This window comes from Crocodylus siamensis, chromosome 2, assembly GCF_052110815.1.
Source record: "Crocodylus siamensis isolate JL-2025a chromosome 2, ASM5211081v1, whole genome shotgun sequence".
Taxonomy (NCBI): Eukaryota; Metazoa; Chordata; order Crocodylia; family Crocodylidae; genus Crocodylus; species Crocodylus siamensis.
This window is the reverse complement of record NC_143396.1, coordinates 190,372,233-190,394,225: the sequence shown is the minus strand read 5'-3', so window position 1 is coordinate 190,394,225 and position 21,993 is coordinate 190,372,233. Positions and strand designations below refer to the sequence as shown.

The 21,993-nt window shown below is 40.9% G+C and overlaps 1 protein-coding gene across 1 annotated transcript in view; it reads left to right on the top strand.

Moving 5' to 3' along the window:
- The window catches only part of DENND5A (DENN domain containing 5A), a 99,245-nt gene extending 77,252 nt beyond the window's left edge, over nt 1-21,993 (top strand). The window contains exons 15-23 of the mRNA XM_090032672.1: nt 1,093-1,221; nt 5,789-5,910; nt 7,743-7,888; nt 8,946-9,064; nt 10,657-10,838; nt 11,530-11,612; nt 17,778-17,901; nt 18,933-19,101; nt 20,238-21,993. Coding sequence (XP_089888798.1) covers nt 1,093-1,221; nt 5,789-5,910; nt 7,743-7,888; nt 8,946-9,064; nt 10,657-10,838; nt 11,530-11,612; nt 17,778-17,901; nt 18,933-19,101; nt 20,238-20,421 — 1,258 coding nt within the window. The 3' untranslated portion in view covers nt 20,422-21,993. The remainder of the gene's footprint in view (nt 1-1,092; nt 1,222-5,788; nt 5,911-7,742; nt 7,889-8,945; nt 9,065-10,656; nt 10,839-11,529; nt 11,613-17,777; nt 17,902-18,932; nt 19,102-20,237) is intronic.

Below are 21,993 nucleotides of genomic sequence, written 5' to 3'. Positions count from 1 at the left end.
GCCTGATATTGGACTTTTGTTTTTTATACAATGTCAGAAAAATATGGAAAACAAAAACAAAACCCTAAAAAAAAAAATCCCAAACCAAACCCTAGATAATCATTATTCCTTTACTTGCAGTCTACCAGAGTTGAGACACAATAGAGGAAATAACTTGCATTCTGTTGTCACGTTTTGGTTTGGTTGGTTTGTTTGTTTGGGCTTTTTTTTTTCATTTTGGCATATCCCTCGACTTTTCTGGGCCTGTGCTCCTATTTTTTTTAAAACCGATATATTCTTAGCAGAGGTAAGAAATGTATCAGCTGCAAAAGCCAACATGGAAAGCACACTGCCCAAATGGCATTAATAGAATATTATGGAATGGATTCTTTGATGATCCAGAGACTATTTTATAACTAATAAAACTAAGGATATTTCAGCAAATAACTTTAGGTTTTACTGACCTCTCTGTACTGGTAGATTGTCTGTAAATCCAAATTCTAAACAAAGGAAGCTCTCTAATAAAGCTGTATGGTTTTGAGGGCTTTATTAAATGGTGCTTCTGTGACTGCTAATTTCTTTCTTTCCTTTGTTTCTTTAAAAAAATTTTTTTTGGGGTTTTCTTTTAAGTTGTTTTTTCTTTCAGGTAACTTTTTTAGATTTTCAGTTCAGTTAAGAAATGATCTGAACACTTCAAAGAACATGAGCTTTCCTTCCAATATATAACATGTCATTGTTATCTTGAAAAGTGTATGTGTATGCATGAGGACAGTACTTAATTTTTCAAAGCACTCAACCATAAAAACTGCAGCAACAAGAGTTTGACTGAGCCTTAAATCATATGCGTAATGGAGGCTGATCTAAGTCCTGTAAATAAGTCACTGCAGTGCAGGTGCTTTCTTTTCTCTCACTTGTATTCCTCTTTAAACAGAGATAAAGAAATGTATGTATAGTGAAGCATTCTCATTTATTGACCCCCCCCTTTTTTTTTAACAACACTTACAAACTTACATTAATATATAGAAAAATTCTCAAGTTTAGCTTGATATATAGAAGAACTATAATGTAATGGAGTTATTAGTTAGCATCTCATTATTTGGTTTCTCGTTTCAGGCATATTCAGAACATTGGTGAGATCAAAACTGATGTTGGTAAGGCCAGGGCCTGGGTTCGACTGTCCATGGAAAAGAAGTTACTCTCCCGGCATCTGAAGCAGCTTTTATCAGATCATGAGCTCACAAAGTAAGACCCATGTATTTTAAGTAGCACACTTGAAAATTAAACTAATTTCACAATTGTTCTGCTCTAAAAATACAGGCTTACCTATTCTTGTCAGTTTAGCAAAGTGGACAGGTTGTACTGTAGTAGAGTGAGCTAGTTCTGTCAAGCCTGGGTCTGATCCGGTGAATAAAGTAGGCTTGGTGATGTCGGGGTCCTAGACTGGGACTATGGGGATCTAGGTTTAATTTTCAGTTTTGCCACAGACTGCTTATGTGACCTTAGGCAAGTTGCTCAAGCCAGCAGCTCCAAAAGTGACTAGTGATTTTTAGAGGGCTACTTGAACTCCGTGGAATTTAAGTATGTGGTGTTTGAGTGCTTTGCTGCATTGGTACCTCTGTGTCTCTGTCCTGCCTCTGTAGTATTGAAAGGCCATTATTCTCCTTGTGGAATCTCAGTGAGTGCATATCTGTAGAGAGTGATTGAGGGGCAAAATAACAGGGGAAGTTGGAACATAAATCTGGAGTAATTACGTGTTTGTAACAATATCTTCCTTGAACATAATTTTTTTTAAATGGAGAAAGCAGTTTACTTGCACAGTCTAGTTTAGTGGCTGTATACAACACCAGTTAAAGAAAAGCTAACGGTAATATTCAGGAGTAACAGACACCAGTGAAATCTGTGTGGCTTTATTAATCGGTATAATTTATTTAGGGAAAATGATATGCTTTTGGGTGCTTGCAGCTGGGCGTTATGGTGCTGTGTTAAAGACCAGAACTTAATGCATTAGTTCTTAATGCGTGGTATGGCCTGGTTTGCTCATATCAAGGGTTAATTCATAAGTTGGAATACAGTAATTCATTCATTAGGTTTAAGTCGCATTAACCTGGAAACACTTATTTTGTAGAAAAAGGGGCATGACAGGATTTTTTTTTTTTTTAAAGCCAAAGTTCTAAAGCACCTAGCTGTTTCTCTAGGTAGTCTTCTAGGTACACACAAACATTCAAAATGGAAAGTGACATGAGACCAGCTGCTTGTATAGAAGTAGCGTCAATTCTAGCTAATCCTCAGTGCCTGACTATATATATATTTAGATGCCCTTGTCAGAGGAGGATTAAAGCATCTCGGGCATGGATTAGAAGTGTGGTAAGACTGTTTCTGCTCTTCAGGAGTGAATTTTAGAGGAAGGAAGGCTATGTGACATGCTTGCAAAGTATAATCACACACTTAACATAATTCTCCACTAACTCCATGCACTTTCCAAGGCAACAGACTGGTGGGCATTCTAATTACCAGTCTTAAGGATTTGCTATATATAGTAGGCTTTCAGAGCCCTAGTCACTCTGCAAAGGGAACAGAATAGGGTGGGGGAGCACCTGGCTCCATTTTCCCTCTGTAACAACTGCTGAGCAGCTGCTATCCTTTTATCTGATTTCTCTTAATAAAAAAGGGGGCCTATAAAATGGTAATGTCTCCTAGAAAGAATAGGCCAGTTAGTATACTATCAGTCCATTCTTGTTCTTTGCTGCAATGCAAGTCCATGTAGAAAAATTCCAAGAACAGATACTTTTATCCTCACCAATCTTGTGGAGGCCACTGCAATAAGCTCTGCAGCTTCTAGGAAACCAGTGGTACCGTTTGGTTGGAAGATCAGAATGGTGGACAGTGAAACTAAGAAAGCCTTCAAGATGTTGGAGAATCTGAATTCTGGATGTAAGGTCCCAGAGAGAGAATTTGGAGATACTGTTTATCACATTATACTTGCGTTCCTGCTTTGGTAGCGTTAGAGCAGTGGTGGGCAATTATTTGGGCCTGTGGGCCACAAGGCACAGGCAACTGGTGGAGGGGGGGGCCCCCTGAGATTTGGCCCCTGACTCGGTACCGCTTGGGGCGGGGCAGTTTTTTTTGCCATGTGGGCCAGTGGCACATGGGAGAGGGGACACTAAGCCATGGCACAGAAGTATAGGAGTGGGTATGGGGTTTTTGGTCTGTCCCCAAGGCCTGCCCACTAATTGTGCCCCCGCCCCAGACTCAGGAGGCACCAGTCACCTCTGACCTAAGGAGTTTTGCTGAGCTGTCCTGGGTCAGCAACAGCAACCCCACCATGCTAACAGCTCACCAAAACCTGCTGTGGGGGTGGGGAGTGGGTGGGTGGGGAGCAGTGTTCAGGAGTGGAACGAGCAAGCGAGGGCAGAGTTGTGGCATGTTGACAGTATGGGTCTGGAGCAGAGCTGCATTCTCTGTTGCCTGCAGAACAGGGGTTTTGTACTGGCCCTGGCCCCGGCCCCACGCTGTCACTGCTCTGCAGCCCTAGGGTCACCATGGAGACAGGCTAGGAGTTGTGTGGGCAGGAAGCTGCATCCAGGGCTGGGGCCAGGATCTTGGGGTGGTGATGGTGTGGGGCCAGGGCTGAGCCATGACCCATTCCTTGCATGCCCCTACCCATGGAACTGCATCAGTTGCAAGCAGGCAGTGGATTCCGGATTGCAGCTCTGCCCCAGGCCCAGCTCTGTGCTGTCACTGCCTGAGATTCTGGGGTCTCCCCAGTCCCACCCACCTGTCTCACTCAAGTACTGTTCCCTGCCTGCCTACAGCCCCATCCTAGGTACACATCCTGCCCATGCAAGTTTTGCCCCTGACAGTCAGTGCAGGGCAGATGGACTGGGGTGCTTGGCCTGTGCGGCTGGATCCAGCAGCTGTGGCATCTGGAAGGAGATGCCGCTACTGATATCACTGGGGCTGCCAGGAAATAGTCTGGTCACTGCGTTGCCCCAGCCAAAGCCTTTCAAAAGGGACAAGGATTGTTACTACCTTTTCTGTATGGGAAGAATTCTGATAAATTCTCCTACATTGTTGTGTTGTGTATGTTAGCTGGATGGTTGCAGATGATGGGCCCCCTTGGGATGATGATGTGCTTTGCATAGGCTTAGGAAGAAGATGTTGCTGTGTAGTCTGGCTGCTTTTCTTTCTGGCTTTGTTATTGAGGTTCCCATAGGAGATCAGGAAACCAGGCGTTCTGAGTAACAGAAATAAAAACATACTCAGAATGATTTGCGGGGTGTGGGGTGAGGAATACATCAAAAATTTTTAAGGTAAAGTAGAGAAGCAAATGTCTCTGACAGCACTGAGCCTCTTGAGTAATACTCTATACACATGGTTAAATTGGACCAGGCAAACACGTGGGCTTACTGACCTGTGAGGTACCTGTAGGTCTACTGGTCTTGTGGCTGTGGGCTAGTTGTCACCACAACTACAGCTAACTAGTAGGGGCCAACATTTTTGGCAGGTATGCCACAAATTAACCTCCTCCCTTTCAGATTGGGCAGGGGAAGAGGATTGGAGTGTCCATCTGCTCTGCTTTCTGTTCCCAGCCCAATTTGCTGCTTTGCATTCTGCTTCCTGCCCTGTCTGCTGCTTAATTTGAAAGGCCTGTGACTTTCCCTGATAGACTATCCACCTCACAGGGGTTGTCCATGCCAGAGGCTGGCCAACCCTGATCTATAAGTATGGAGCTTTGTTCCAGAAACATTGTGAGACTCACTTGCTTAGGCTGTAATGTGAGGATATTGTGTTAACTACATTGATTTTTTTGTAAACTTTTGGCTGACAATCCACTTTGCTGGTTTCTGTTATGTGCTGTCTGAGAGAGGCAAATTGTTCCTTCCAGGCAGACGTCCTAACAATCTGTCCCTGGCATGTTTGGCTGTGATAGTAGTTGTTATGCTGGCCTTAACATTTGGGCTGTTTAAAATATTCTTCTATCCTAAATTGTTTTGATGAATCTTTTCAAGTTTCTCTTAGGGGTGTTCATCAGTGCTGATCTCTTTGGTTGTGACACTTCATGGTAATAGCTGTTTTTGTTACGTGCCAGTGAGCTGCACTAGGTGCGAGTGGCATGTTCCAGTTAGGGTTTTGACTGGCAAAGTTCAAGATTGTAAATTTATTTTGAAAAATTTTGTTCAGAGTCCCATGCAGTGTTTGGATGGGGGCTTTCCAAATAATGCAAATATGTCTACAGGATTTTTCCCCTTTGTCCGCAATTGATTTATTATCTCCTAAGTTATGCTTAGAATCTCCTTAGTGCTGTAGACCCACTTACAACACTTCTTATTCCAGGGTGTGCAGTGGGGATCTTACAGCTGTCTTCCACCAGGCCTGTGCTTTAGAACTTGTCCCCTTGCTAAATATGGGGCTTAAAGAGACGCTCTTTCTCACTCCAGCTTTTATTATATAGTATAAAAGTCGCAGGATCTTATCCAGTAAGGTAAAAGCCCTTTATCCACATATAGTAAATTAAAGTTTAATTTAAATTTGGAGGAATGCATACTGTATATTAAGTTGTACGCTAAGCTTTCTAAGCAGTTGAAATGAGTAGTAATAGTGTAAATAACTGGAATAACGCAACAGACGATTCAGGCTGCCAGATGCATAGGTATCTTGCCTGATTTTAAATGCTCTTAGTACTACTCATATGACATGTCAATTGTACTTGCTTACATAGAGTTCATGGTTTATCGGATAAATATGTATAATAAACAGTTCAGTAAAAGCATCTTGTAACTGTGACAGTTTTTTATTTATTTTCTGGCAGAAAATTATACAAGCGTTATGCTTTCCTCCGCTGTGACGATGAGAAAGAACAATTCCTCTATCATCTCCTGTCTTTCAACGCTGTTGATTACTTCTGCTTTACCAATGTTTTCACAACCATCTGTAAGTAACAGTTTTCCTTACAGCGCTGTTCACCAGATTCAGTTGCATGCCCTCATGAAAGTTGCTTAGCAGTTTGATCCTTACGCTTTTTGCAAAGCTACGTTAATTTCCTGTTAGTGTCCAGGTATGTTCTGTTTTCTCCTGTTTTTTGATAACTTGTCTAATGAGTGGCAGTGTCTATTTCTGTATCACTGAAGGCGTTTTTCCCATTGGTGATGTGAGCATTGTGATTAATAGTGTATGTATGTGAAATAAGCAACACTATTTAGAGCTCTATTTGCTGTTTTGTAGCATGTAATACTTGTCACTGCTCAGAAATGAATTGCAGAACAGTTTCACTTAGCCGGATCCTTGGCTGAGGTGCATTATTTGTTTGGTCTTGATGAAAAATGGCTTAATACAACATATCAACACCAAGTTCTTGCCTGGAATGCTGCTGCTAAATTGTTGCTTATTCTACAACAATACAACAAGGAAAAAATGAAAAGGAAAAGATTTTAATTTGAAAGGTCCTGGACATCAGGCTTTTAAGAAAATCTAGTCATCAAACACTTTCTTGAGGCCACTGTCAGATGAGAAGATGTTGAGAGGAAGCAGTGTCTTAAAAGCTTCAGCTGAAAAGCTTTAACAGTAACCCATTTATACACTATAAAGCAAGGGCTAATTGCCAGAGAACACAATGATGATTCAAATAATTGGATTTTATATAAAAGTAAATTGGTTAATAGCAGACTACACATGAGAGTTATTTAGTGGCATGATGTTGGCTAGTTCAACAGCACTTACTTTCTCAATGCTTCCTGATTCAGAGCAGGGGTCATATCTCAGGTGAGTGTCAAGTGAGTTGCTCAGTTTCTCTGTTCATAAGTGGAACAGTAAGAAGATAAGCGTTTGCCCAAGCCTGGTATCTCATACCAATTTTATATGAATTTCAATACTCAAAAAACAGTTAAAGCATATTGTATTGTGACGATCACAGTGCTTTAGTCCAGAATTGGCCATCCACAGTATTTATCTGTCTCTCAGAAAATAATGTTGGAAGGGAATGTGATAAGTCAGCTCATCCAACAGTGCTGCCTCGACACAGGACCAAAGACATCCTGTTAACATTTTCTTAAAAATTCTTTAAGGGTTTCTTAAAAATCCTTATAGTACAAGTGATTTTTCCCTAAATCTCCTTTACTGCATTCAGTCTGTTACTATTTATCCTATCCTAAGTGGGCATGGACATTAGCTTTTTTTTTAAAACAGCTGTTGACATACTTGAAAACAGTTTTCAACTCCCCTCACTCTTATTTAATTAAATGAAAATCAGTTAATTATGTTTATTAAATAATACTAAGTTCACTGTGTGTTCTATATCACTAGTTCAAAAACTCAGTTGTAATTTGAGCATATATAAATTAATATATGTGACATAGTGTCTCATTTACACAATTAAAAATAAGCCGGCACAGAGAGTCAGATAATTAATTAAATTTTATTGTCAGCTGTTTTTAACCTGCTTGCAGATGGCGGGGGGGGGGGAATAAACTAACAGTGCTTCACCAGAAAAGGAAATGCATTAGTTGGACCCAGCTCTGTAGCATCTGTATCAAACGGCTATTAGATAAAAATGCCCAAAAGCCCCATTGAAGCATCCGATCTCTATAGACGATGCGGAGCCAGGTCAAACTAACGCAATACCTCTTTTTGTCATTTGATGGCAGATTATATTACTGGTACATTAATGTTTTCTCATTGTTTAAACACAAAAGGTTTAACTTGCCACAGCTAAAAATGGCATTGTGTAAATTTATTTCTTTTAAGTAAGCTGCTGCTTTTATTTGCAGTGATCCCCTACCATATCTTGATCGTTCCTAGTAAGAAACTTGGTGGCTCAATGTTCACAGCCAACCCTTGGATATGTATCTCTGGAGAACTGGGCGAAACAGGAGTCTTGCAGATTCCCAGAAATATCTTAGAAATGACATTTGAGGTTTGTATTGTTGATACATTTGCCAAATGTTCTGTTTCTGCAATGTTTAGTCATACCTGTCACATTAGTGACATGCACAAATGTTGTCTATAGATGTATTCAGCAGATTTTCTCTGTATTTGTGTTAAGTCCAGATGTAAGGCAAATGAGACCTCTCTCAAGTTGTCCCAGTCTTTTTCATCCCCCTCTGACTTTTTTTCCCTCATTGGGGCCACATTTGAAAACTGACTTGTCTGTTCTATTGTAGACAAGCTCTTTCTGTTTTTAATGATCTACCATTATTTTTATTGGAGCACCAGATATCCTGGTTGCCTCTGTCTGGCATGCTAAAAGATTCTGGAGGTTCCTTGCTGAGTTGGGTTCCCATACTATGAGTGAGGGAACAAGCCCTCCCTTTTCTGGGGCCACTGATCCAAAGAAAAGAGCTTTATGAAAGCCTTGGGAGTTGCCACTTCTTCAAAGTGTGTTCCAAATATTAATAGTATGCTATTATCTAATAGTGTGCTGTTGTCCTCAATATGGTAACATGTAGATATACTAGGTGGAATCTCCTCTTCAGTGTACTAAATGTCATACAGACACATGGTGATAGGCAGTATCTGTCCAAAGGCCTTGACGTTTATGATATGGACAAGACTAAAGGAAACAGGAAGAAGTGAAGAACCAGTTTTTATTTGAGGATAGCGGTATAAAACGCTGTCTTCACCCAAATAAAGGAGGAGGAACCATGTCCCCTAAGTATGGAGCACAAGTCGCGAAGGCTGCTGCTTCGTTTACTTTTATGAACTTGTATCATCTGTTACTGTACATAGCATAAATCTGGAAGGCTGTTTATGTGCTCCCTCTGCTGGTTAAGGGACACCCCCCCCCCCCCAAAAAAAAAAAAAAAAAAAAAAGCAAGTTGCACAGCAGGTTGTTGGCAGAGCAGGGATTAGAACCCTGGTCTTGTGGTTCCCATGCCAGCGCCCTATATAATACATAGCACTGCCCCTGCAGAGCTATATGCCCTTGCTTTCTCTTTCCTTCCCTTGTAACAAGTATCTTCTTTAATTTGCAGTGCCAGAACCTGGGAAAGCTAACCACAGTACAAATAGGACATGATAATTCAGGGCTCTATGCCAAGTGGCTAGTGGAATATGTTATGGTCAGGAATGAAATAACAGGGCATACATACAAGTAAGTATCTATCTAAATTTTTGTATTGGGTAAATAGAATATTCTTTTTGCAGGGAGCTGGCATAAGACTGGTCTGCTTTTTTCCTGGGCCTCTATTTCCAAAGGTACTGATGCTCAAGGGTGTGGAGGTTTATTTGGTTTCGGGTGCTGGATAGGGTTCTTGTGAAAACAGACTGAGCTTTTCATTTGCATGTGTTTCTTCAGTCACCTAAAAACACACAAACTAATTGCAGACATGTAGGAAAAAGTAAACTGATTGCCAAGTGTATCCAAAGGAAATGATCTTGAGACCAAACAAAATAGCCAGTTAGAACTTTCCATGTACCAAGTACAAATGGGAATTGCACCAAGGCATGACATGAGCCAGAAGAGTGTTGAGAAATTATCATGTAATTATGGAACTCTAGGCATAGAACGGGAACAATATGGAGTGTTTTAGAAACTGGTATGTTTGTGGTATGAGATGGGCACAAGAAGTTAGATAAATCATGTGGTAGATCTTAGTTACTTTACATTAACCACACTGCAGTTTGGTTTTGCATGTCTTTATTTGTATAAACCTGCCATAAGTTATGTCTGTAGCAAATTGTTTCAGTTCACAATGCCAGCTTGTTTGTAGTTAAGCGAAGGGCTGGGATTCTAATTTTTGGATATTGTTCCATTTTTGTAATGGCGCTAGTAAGATTCAGCTGACCCATGTTTCATAGTTTTATAGTGCTTAGGGTCGGAAGGGGCCTAAGCAGATCATCAGGTCCGACACCCTGCCTTGGGCAGGAACGAGTGCTGGGGTCATAACACCCCAACCAAATATCTGTCCAGCCTCCTCTTGAAGATCCCCAGGGTAGGAGAAAGCACCACCTCACCTGGGAGTCCATTCCAGAGCCTGGCAGCCCTAACCATAAAGTAATGCCTCCTGATGTCCGGCCCAAACCTTCTCTGTGCTGAAAGATGAAACTTTGCTGGGTCTGACTGAGGTGCAGAATATCCTAATTTCAGTAAATCTACCAGTAATTTGAAAATATTTGCACATAGTTATTTTATTAGCTATCGTGCTATGAAAGTAGTTAGAGATGTTGCAAAGAGATGATGTGACTTGATAAAAAACATAGTAAGTGTTCAACACGTCAGCTTACACAGATAAGGTATTAATCAGAAACTGAAATTTCAGACTACTGTAAGCAAATGTAATGGGGCTGGTACCAAAACTAGTAGCTGGAACGCAGATGCAGCAATAAAACATTGTCTGAATTCTGCCCCACAAAATGGGATGGGTTGGAATGCTTCTATGCCCTGCATGTGGAACAGAAGACATGAAAACTGGCATTTAATTAATTTTGTATATTACATTGTTTGTTGCTATAGAGATCACAAATCTGAGACCAAATGGCATTAAGTCCTTGCTCCATCTGCTGGGACAAAAATAAAAAGAATAGATGTGTTGGCCACTATGTCAGTAAGAATGAAATGCTTAAAAAGTTAAATCCGGGTGTTCAGTGCTTAGAGCATATACAACTCCCCCAATTCTAAGCTTTCAGAGAAGAATTAAATTTGAGAGTGAATGACTTTGACCATAGTGTTTTATTTGTCTTCAGGTTTCCATGTGGTAGGTGGCTTGGAAAAGGGATGGATGATGGCAGTTTAGAAAGGATCCTTGTTGGAGAGCTACTAACTTCCCACACTGAGGCAGATGAAAGGCAGTGCAGAACCCCACCACTGCAGCAATCACCAAGTATGATAAGGAGACTTGTCACCATCTCGCCAAACAACAGACCAAGTAAGTTGGAAAGGAAGTATAGCACTGCTGACGATAAGCTCTTGCCAGTTCAGAGGCCTACCAAATATAAAACTGGAGTGCTGTTTTTGTGCCTTCTACATACCCTTCTCCTTGCCTCAATTGCCAAGTTCATGAATGAGACAAAGGATTGCTGTCAGCGCTCTCCTGTGGAAGTATGGATATAAACTGCAAATTGTATTTGGTTGCCTGCACTTTTTTTCTGGTGAACGTGTTTATGCCTATCTTGTCCTTCCTGGTATACTATTTTGTTTCACTTGGTTCGCATGTGTGCCCTGATCTATAGTAATCCTACCAGCATCATCTGGTTTTTAAGGTTCCTAAATTTGGTCACTATAGCTCCAGTTCATCTTTTCCATCTGTTTCAAAACTTGCTATAAAAATGTTTATAACAAAATGTTAAATTTTTCTGTTATTTTTGGGTTTGAAATTGCTTATTTCTGGAAGATTTTGGATTTGACAAACTTGTTGAATTCTTAAATGCATGTGAAAAGGTGCTGGATGGCTGGGACTAAAAAGCAGAGTCCACTGAAACAGAACATATTAAAAAAAATGCAGGTTTCTCTTGTTGTGTCCTAATAGCTTACCTTAATCCTGGTCTGTAGGCATTATCACAAAGCTTTTATGAAGTACCTGAAAGTGGCATGTGTTTTTATTTTTATTTTTTGTGTAGAATTAAACACAGGTCAGATACAAGAAGCTATTGGTGAAGCAGTCAATGGCATTGTCAAGCATTTCCACAAACCTGAAAAAGAGGTGAGTGTTTCTTTGTGGTGCAATAGAACTGGGTATTCATCTGTTACCTCTCAAATGCTTATGAAGTGGTTTATATTTCAGTAAGTTTTGAACTGAGAAGGACCAGAATTTGTCTGCAAGGGGGAGAAATGCACCCAGTAATAGAAAGCTGAACTGGTAGACTGTGACCGTAATCCGGAATATTACGCTTATGTATGTAATTGTTGCTGTTAATGCAAGTAGTCTGTGTCCTGAGGCCTTATTCAACATCCTGATATCTGAATTCACATTAAGGACCAAATTCTATCCAAAACTTATTTCTGTTCCTCTCAAGCATTTGCGTGTTGTTCATGATGCATCTTCTACCTCTGTCATTTGCTGCTTAAAAAGGTATCACACAAAGGGCCAGCATTTGGTGAAGAGTTCCCTGTTAATAACAGCCATAACTTTCCTCCTATTTTCCAAAGAGGGGACCTTTATCCTTCTCACCCAGTTTTCTTGGAACACACAGACACTATCCAGTGTTACTGAAACGCTGCAACAATTCCTGTTTGATCTGGTCTGTAGCTGTTAGGAATTCCCATTCCACTTCATTTCCTACGGATCAATAACCTATTATGATGTTCCCTTTTTTCTTTGTATCCCCACTTGCCCAGAAAATTGTTGAAGATAGTCAAGCATCTGGCCATTCTTTCTGATCTTGTTTTGCCAAAATTTCTGTACTGGACAATATTAAAAACGTGCTCTTCAGTTCTACAGATTTGCAGTAGATGCACCTTGCATTCAGTTTACAATGACATTGCAAAGAGCAGTGTGTGCTTTTGCATTTACAAGGTTGGTTATTCTGATTCACAGTCTGCATCAACGAAAAATTTGTTCTGAATGAAGTGGTGTATTGGCTTGCTAGTTTGTAGATTGGGTGTCCTATTATGTCCACTCTGCACTCCTTGTTTTGGCTGTCTAAAATATGGAAAGTGTTGGGCAACCTAAATTCTCCTTTGCCAAGGTCCCCTGATTCAGTGCAACAGTACTTCAGCTGGCTTTCAGGCTCTGTATGCCTGAAGAAAGGTGTTTGTGCCCAAAAGCTTGCAAAAGAACAATGTTTCCAACTCTTTAGTTTGTCTAATGAAAGATATCATATTTACCTAAAGAACCTTTTCCTCTTATGTCCTTAGCCCAACACAGCTATAGCCAACAACTCTCCATTCTCTTCTGTTTCCATGTTGATAGATAAGCCCCACTAGACCCAGCTGCTACAGCTGTTTTGAGGGGAAATTCTGTTTGGTTTTTTTTTAAATTCTAAAGTAGCATTTGATTTGGTGCAATAATATTGTCTGTCGTTTCCAGCTGGGTCTGAGGGCTACATTTGATTTGTGAGGGCCCCCCCACCTTCTGTGATGTTTGCAGCACTGGGCCTATAGGCTTCAGGTTGCGAGCTTGGCTAAGTGAGACAAGTGACAAAATGTGTGGCTCTGTCTCTCCTGTTTACCTTTTAGCAAGTGTGTTGAGGAGCTTGATCAGCTCTGGATTCAAGATGTATTGCCCCACAACACAGTTCAGGCATGGTTGCCTTGGGCCCCTTTCTTCAGGCAAGAGAGGAGGCATACAGGATTTGAGAGGCCAGGTCAGCTGTACAAGATATGCAGCCCAGAGAAGAGGGATTGCCTTATCTTCCTATTCCCAACTCTTCAGGGAGGGAGCTGGAAAAAATGGTTCCTTTCCTTCTCTCCATGAGGGGAGTGAAGTCAAAAGAGCATCCTGCCAGATGATCATGCCTGAGGCTTTATAGCTATTGCCAGCAGCCTCACCTCTGATTGTAGAACTCGGTCATCTTCCCTAATTCTTCTTCCTCTGAGTTCTGTGTGTGGAACGTACTAGATCCACACAAATACTGTCGGTACCAATGAGTGGGTCCAGCTCTTCCCACTCCTGCTACCTCTGTAAGTCCCCTTTCCCCTTGGAGTCCTTACTCCTGTCATGCCTTATCCTAGCATCAGGGGAAAGGGATGCATATATTTCTTCAGGTCCTCTGCTCTAGTGAGAAGAGCTAGGGAGCCCATCCTTAAATGTGATGACGTTACTTTTCATGAGAGACCCAGAAGGCTACCCATATTGAGGGAAGTCAAATGGCCTATATCTTCTAAACGACAAGGAAAGCATTGGCTTTCTACAATATTTTTGGAATAAACTCCTTGGGTGCCTAGGTGCTCCAGTGCACTGGAATTGCAATGCGTCAGAGCAGACTCGATTAATTGACTGTTGGAGTGTGGCAATTGCCATGCTCCAGCAGCCTCCTGTGTCTTGTGTATCAGTGTCCCCACGCTTAAAAATGGCAGCAGGGTGCTCAAACTAAAGCTTGTCAAATGAGCTTTAGTCTGTGTCCTCACCACCATTTTTAAACATGGGGATGCTGATATAGCATATGTGGCAGTGCTGAGAGCCTCTCTAGTTAAAGCACCCCCCCCAAGTACATGTTAAAAATGCCCCTTTAAGCCTAATTTCATCCATCTCCCCAGTGATTATAGGGACAAACTAATAAAATCAACACAATTCAGCTTTCTCACTGTTGTGCAGTGCAGCGTGGTAGATCAAAGGAAAAAAGGCCAGGTTATAGATGTGCTATTTTCTCTAGGCATGCATGCACAGACCTGCAATGCAAATTCTCTCTCCTTAGGGGAAGGACAGAGGTCTAAATCAAAGAAAAACTCAAGTAGTAACATTTTGTGTTAATAATCACAAGAGTATAGACTGCCAGTAAAAGTATCAGGAATATTGTAACTCTGCATGGTAGCAATCTGCCTTAGACATACTATATGTATGCCTTTTTGCACTGAGAGTGTGAGGAAAAAGAGAATGAAGGGGGGTGTATATGTGCACACACATGCATATATATATTTATATATACTCGTGTGTGTATGTATGGTATGTATAAGCACTCGGTGAGGGAGAAAATACTTTTTTCAAGTAGGTAAATAGAGTAAATGCAGAAGCCGTAATGGCTGCATTCAGTATGCTCTTCAGGTCTTGAAGTCTCATCTAGGCTAAATCCCAGTTGATGCCCGGCTCTCTCAGCTGGACAAGAAAGACGCTACCTGTGTCTTTGATTCCCAGGTTACTGGGTATTAACTAGGCAAGTGAGTACCTCATGGAGCCATGCCAGACTTAGCAACTCATGGAAAAGTCTCAGAATGAATAAAATCCCTGATTATTTACTTTAGCACAGCTTTGCTACCTACTTCAAGTTATTTTAACCTCAGGCAATACTGGAAAACCAGAGCAGGGTTCTGTTTGAACCCTCCGAATGGTTCCCCATAGAAGTTTTTTCCCTAAGGCATTCCCATTTTGCTTGACAATGTTTATGTTTCCTAAATGGTGGCAGCCTTTTCTTTTTTTCCAAGCTTGAATAATTATCACTTGATTTTGAGTAGCTTCTGGGATCTTGGTCCTGAATCCTGGAAGCAGTAGTATTCCTAAAGAAGAAAATTCACTCATTTCTTCCTAAGCATCATTTTTAAGTCTGATCTGGGGAAGGGGAGGCAAAACATATAATATCATGCATATAATTTCATTCCTTTTAAGGGATCTTCCCAGTTCAGCTCGGTGAATGTGCACCAGAAACAACATCTACCGTGATGGTTCAGTTCAGGTCTGGAACCCTGTTCCTTGTTTGAATAACAGATGTATTTTTTGTTATTGTCTGAGAGAGTTTCCAGAGTAAATGGGGGAAAAACTCAATTGGCTCTGCCTTGGAGAGCAAGTTTCCTGTTCTGGACAAGGGTTTTTATCTGTATGGGCATTGCCCAAACCATGATGGGGAATAAATATTAACAGCTGCACAGCAGAAGAAAATAGCACATCTATAACCTGGCCTTTTTTCCTTTGATCTACCACGCTGCACTGCACAGCAGAAGACAGACTAGCAGAGTAGTTCCTAGACCCAGCAAACCTGTTGTCCACTGTAACTCAAATTGTGGCCTGAGAACCTACCTTTTTGCATCTGACAATGGTGAATAAAGTGCTCTGTACCTTCCATGTCAAAGCCCATGTGTCATGGTAAAAAGCTTGGCCCAGTTCCTGCTGTATAAATCTGATATCTGACTCCCTAGGTATCTCTCCACTCTTCATCCCCCTTCTCTCTCTTCCCCCCCCAGCCTGTCTCTCACCCAGTGACTCCTTAGTCTACATTTTCACTGACTGCCTGTCTTGCATGCACACCAGCCCAGCCTCTGGCTGCTTTACTTTTCATTCCATCCAGGAAGAGCACACACCAACTGCTGAAACTTCCTTATCCTGACAAAGGGTTTTTGAACCCGAAAGCTTGCTTAATAATTGTTGTCCAACTGTTTAAGTTGGTCTGATAAAAGATATCAGATTCACCCAAAGAACCTTGTCTGTATAAATCTTCCCGCTTTATTCACTGTTTCTCAGCACAAAAAGTAGTAGTGATGTTGCTTGTGCCTTTTTTGCTGAAGAAGTTACAGCTGTCTTGCTGAAGGGTTGGTGCAACTAGCATGGGATTTTTAGGTATTTCTCTTGCACAATGAGGGCAGGACTGGACAGATTTAAAATGAGTAGTTGGGTGAAGTGATTTATTGGTCTTGAGCTTTTAAAAGGGAAGTCAGCAGGTAGAACTTGGTTGGTGTAAAATTCAGTTTAGCTACCATGCAAAACTAGTGAGTCTTGTGTTTCCTGCTGTCAACCTGAATATGGATGTATGAGTGTCCAAGCAAAGAAGTAGAATCTACTGTATGCTTTTCAGCATGTTAAATGAAAAGGGGTTTTATTTACATCATACCCATCTGCCTTGTGCTAGAGCTGTATATTTATGGAATAATTCTGCTCCCCTTTGAAGTCATGCTGCTTTGAAATCCCATGGTAATATATCAGTAGGCCTTAGCACAGAGAAGAACAGAAAAATTATTCCTCATCATAAAATGTATTTCCTTCAAGTAGTACAGTGAACCTTGAAGAGAATAGATTATGGAGTTGGAAATTAACACCCAGGGATGCAATAGGTCGTTGGTAGGTAGAATTCCTTATGGTCTGCAATGGAAGAAATTGCTGTTTTTCTTCAAATGCCATTTAACATAGTCTATAATAAGGTGGATTTCAATAGTCCTGGTTGATCTTCAGGCAGGCTTAAAGTACCCCTGGTAATTTCTCAAAGAAAGGAAACTTACAAGTAAACGTGGGTAAACCTTCCTGTATTGGGATAGTTAATTCCATTCTCTCAAGGTCAGACATTGAGAGAAATAGTGCACGCCCATCCGGTCCTGGCTATCAAACAGCCCCTTAAACTTCCCCAGCTCGCCATTAGAAATGAATTCTCCACTGCCCAACAAACATCAAGTGGGACATAACCTTGCCTTATTAAGAAATGCTTAACCTATCAGCAGCTCTCCACTGCTTCTACTATCAATACCCCCACTCATAAAATACTCATCAGAATCCATGGTTCCTACACACGCCTTTCTGAAAAGGTGATATACCTGATCCAGTGCACCAGGTGATCTCATGGGAACTGTGTGGGTGAAACTAAACAGCAACTGTGTATCAGAATGAACTCTGACAAAAAAACATAAAGGACAGAGACACACACGCTTAGGAGCACATTTTTCACAGAGCAACCACTCCCTCTGACCTCATTATCCTTATGCTCAAGATAAATCTACTTAACACCTTTAAAAGGCAAATTTAAGAACAAAAATTCATAATCTGTCTGGACACTAAGAAGCAATGACTAAACATTGATATTTATTTTTATGGCACATTTTATTTTACATAATTCCTGAATTCTTTCCATGCAGGAAAGAGTCTCCTCCCTTTTTGATAGGCCTTGATCTTCCAGTAATCGGCTTCTTTTCTTGAGCTAATTGTGTGTCTGCTACCCTTGGGAATTGCTCTCACTCGGTCCCCACTGCTGTTTTTCAGGATGCTGTGTCTGGCTTCTTGTGATCAGACCTGAGGAAGAATGTCTTGCATTCAAAAGCTTGTCTAACTTTATCCCAACTACATAGCTGGTCCAATAAAAGATAGCACCCTAAGAACTCCTTGCTTCTAGTCTAACTTAAGGCACCCATTTTTTTTTAAATGCTGCTTATAGTAATTTACATACACAGAGCATTACAGTTTTCTATATCCAAACTGATGAGCTGAACGTACTCTGTTCCGGTGCATCTTTGGCAGAGAGGCAGTCTGACTCTGTTGCTGTGTGGCGAAGGTGGACTCGTTTCAGCTCTTGAGCAGGTGTTTCAACATGGCTTTAAATCACCCAGGCTCTTCAAGAATGTCTTCATTTGGGACTTCTTAGGTAAGTATGAGGACAGTAAAGCATATAGTATGAGGACAGTAAAGCATATGCATCTGGATTCTAAATTCTAGCATCACTCTGTGGGTCATATCCTCAGTTCCCTGGAGCTGTGCCAATTTATACTAGTTAAGGAGATGACTTGGTGAGTTCCTTCTTCCATAGCTGGCAGAAGGAGAAAATACCTCTGTATTGTGCTTCTGTTAACTTGGCATATTTTATGTCCGATGAATTGCGCTGTGTAAGAGGCATGATAGTAGAATGAGTATTAAGGAGTTTTCTAATATTGTTAGAAGCTGGATTATGGTAGCCTTATGTTACTTTCTGTAGAGTAGTGTGAAATCAATAATACATGAAGCTGTGCTACCATCTGAGCCTTACTAAAAAACACAAGAAGCTATGAATCTGTAGTCTTTGAACATCTCACTAAAAGATTGCCTTGTATATGATATTTACACAGCAGTCCACTTTATATGAGTTTATTTACTCACTTTTAAAAAGGGAATCAATTTACTAGCAGTTCTGTGTTTTAGCTAGGTATTGCTAGGGCTTGCCATATTTTTTGAGCATCTCACTTTCCAATGGATTTTTATCTTAGAATCTATGAGGCAGTGAGGTGGTGTCCCCTTTTTACAGATGGGCAATTGAGGCACAGACCAGAATAAGGAACTTGGCCAAAACCACATGGAAAACTGGCAGCTGATCTGGGAATTGAGCTCAAGTTTCCCGAGTTCTGGTCCAGTGCTTGGTCCACCAGACAATCCGTCCCATTCTGTATGTAGAGACTATCAGCTGAAAGTCTTAAATTGCTTTACGGATGTTTGCTACAGCTTCAGAATGCACCTGTGAGGTAGGCACTGTACTAAGGCATATTTAGGTAAGCCTGCAGTCTTACCAGAATAGAATCCAGAAGTCCTGTCATCCAGTCCTCTGTTCCAGCTACTGGATACTGCTGTTGCATGGGTGGTATTTAGTGATTTAACATTTCCATTGATCAGATGCCACTGTTTCCTACTTTTTCCCTTTCTCTTAAGAAAAAGCACAAAACTATTATGAGACCCTTGATCAGAATGATATGGTCCCAGAGGAGAACTGGCAGACAAGGGCCAGGAACTTCTGTCGGTTCATCACCGCAATCAACAACACTCCTAGAAACATTGGGAAGGATGGCAAGTTTCAGATGTTGGTGTGCCTTGGAGCCAGGTATAAAGGAGCATTTTAATTTTTAATCATATGTTCAGGATTCGCCTATTCACATGGATAGATCCAGAGAGGGTGCAGTGGTGTGGATACTCCATCCCCTTTTCAGTCAGTGATGCCATGGGGAGTAGTAGTCAAGGACTTTCTTTAAGTCCCTGAATTGGGGAAAGGGCAACAGCAGGCAGAGGAGGGAAGGAAATGGGAGGGGAGGGCACATGCTGTGCATAAAGAGGAAGGGAGGAGGAAGGGAAGAATATCAGTGATTGAGGGACTGAAGAGACCCTGCCTGCTGCTCCTGTGGCGTAGTCTGCCTGGCCAGGGGAAGAGGAAAGGGGAGGCTGGGAGCAAAGAGTGCAGTCACCCCCTGCCCTCAGCACCAGTTGCTGCTCCTGCACCCGCTTTACAAAATCCTAGATCTGTCCCTATTGAGATGTCCACAAAGCTGCTTATGCTCTGAAGCTCAGCTGATGCTTGCAAACTTCTCAGACGCATGTTTCTCAGATGAAAGGTAGCATTAAATAAAATGCATCTCAAGTATTCTGAAGTCTTGGGGTAACTCTCTATGGAAAACATGATGTTCAGGAAAATTGCACAGTGCAAAATAATGACAAACAATGAGCAGTTAAGTAAGGAGAGGTAAGGATGAGAGCTCAGGTGGCTGTGCTAGAGCCTAAGTGAAGTGTTAGAGGACAGCTGGCCAATTCAGTCCAGGAGATAAGGGAGAAGAACCAAGAATGAACAATTGGTTAGGAGTCCCTTATTTTCTGTCCCAGCCCAAGATAGAGCAGCCAACACTTTCCTTACTAGCAGAATAGTAGTTATGGGGCGAGAGGTGTAAGAAACCAGCTTTATGGTACCTGGCAGGGATAGCTTCTGCTCCCCTTGTAGTGCCTGGGAAGTGCAAAATGGGTGGGAGGATCAGCCCACATGCACTGATTTATGGTGTTTTAATCTCCTTGAAATGTTTGGCCTCCAGTCTGGGAAGGTGATGGTGATGCTCTCTAACTACACTGTTGTTATATTCATCTGGAGAAGCTGGTCTGTTTCTTTAAAAAAGTGAAATAATGTCCCATTTTTAGTGAAATGTGATTGAGTTGGTTTTATTTTTCTTTTTAAATCCTAATGCTTGGCCTGGCCAGAGACCACCTCTTGCACCACTGGATCGCCTTGCTTGCAGACTGTCCAATCACAGCACAGATGTATGAGGACACAGCATTGATTAAGGATCACACCCTTGTAAATTCCTTGATTCGAGTGCTGCAGACCTTGCAGGAGTTCAATATCACGCTGGAGGCATCCCTCGTCAAAGGAATTGACATCTAATCTCTGTCAGTAGCCATACTATAAAAAGCAGCAAGGAGAAAGTCAAATTAGTATGCTAACATGTCGCATCATGATCTTGATCATGGCCATGCAACACAACTTTTACTTTTCTTGAAGGAAATTCCAAAACTAGTGCAGGAAAATGGATAGAAGTTGTAAACACAATGTAAAAAAGAGGATTTTGGTATAAATCTATTTTAGAGTTTATTTGCTGATTTGCTTTTTACACACTTTCATGTGAAAGAGAAAGAGATGAGTATTGTGCAGCTTATTTTAAAGCTGCAGTATTTCCTTGCCATAGATAACGTGCAGTGAGCCTTTCAGCATCCTCTGAACTTGCCTTCAGATGTGCTGCATGTCATGAACCCTAATGTATACACTCCATTTCTGCTAAGAAGGTCATTCTATAGTTTTTAAACTAATATTTTATATATTAACGTTATTACCAATATTTTGTTTTTAATGCATTGGGTCACTGTTGTGCTGCAAGGGGAAGCTACAGATTCTGGTGTGTGCTTTTTAAAAGTCTCAAAGCACTGATTTGTCAGCAAATTACTTTTCTTTATTTTTGTTGTCAGTATTATTTTTAGTGGATTTAAGGAGTTTGAATCATGAAATGTGCAGAGATCAAAGTAATATTTTTCATATTGGTACGTAATTGCACAGAGGAAAATGTAAGCGTGTTTTTAACTGACTTTTTTATTTATTTAACCTATTATTGTGTTTTGTAAGTTTGTCCTTTAAATAATGTTATACGATATAACTTGCTATATTATGTTTGCAATTTAGAACTTACAGTGTAGCCCACTTAAATAAAAGGCCTGGAATAAGAGGGTGTCTGCTGCCAAAAATGTTTGTGTGCACATCCTTTCAAAATTCACACCTTTGAATGGAACCCTCTTAAAGTGATAACAGCTAAACGGGCTGTAAACCTCCAACCTCAACAGCTTTAATACATATATTAATGCACAGAGGACAATAGCTGAATGAAGAGATCTATGCCACCATGAAGTAATGATGCTATCCTCGATCTAATTCCATATCACCATTTCCTAACTTCATGTTAATTTTCCTTAAATGAGTGTGGTGAGGATTTTTCCTTTGAATCAATAGTGCTCTTATGTACTACGTTTTCAAGCTCCTGGCTTGTCTGATGTTTTGTGCATCTTAACTGCAAAGGCTTTAACCCACTCTCTCAAATTATCATTGTCAAGATACTTGGCTTTTATTGTATTACAAAGCATGGGATTTGGCAAGTGCCTTGAGGCAGCCCTATTCATTTGACTCCTCTGATTAAAATCTCTTATGAAGTGCATCCCTGTTTTAGGAAACAAACTTGGTCAGCATCACAAATTACTATATAGAACCTCAAAGGCTATGTACTTAAGAGGTCTCCACTGTACAACTTCTCAGCAACATGTCTTATAATAAGGAATTAGAGTTAAAGTTGTTCTTGGTTGTCAATCTGTACAATATTGTAGCACCTTTTCTTTATTTTCTGCATTTTAATGACATCTTGTGATTAGTTTTATTTCCGAAAGGTATAGCACATGCATTAAATTTTTGACTATT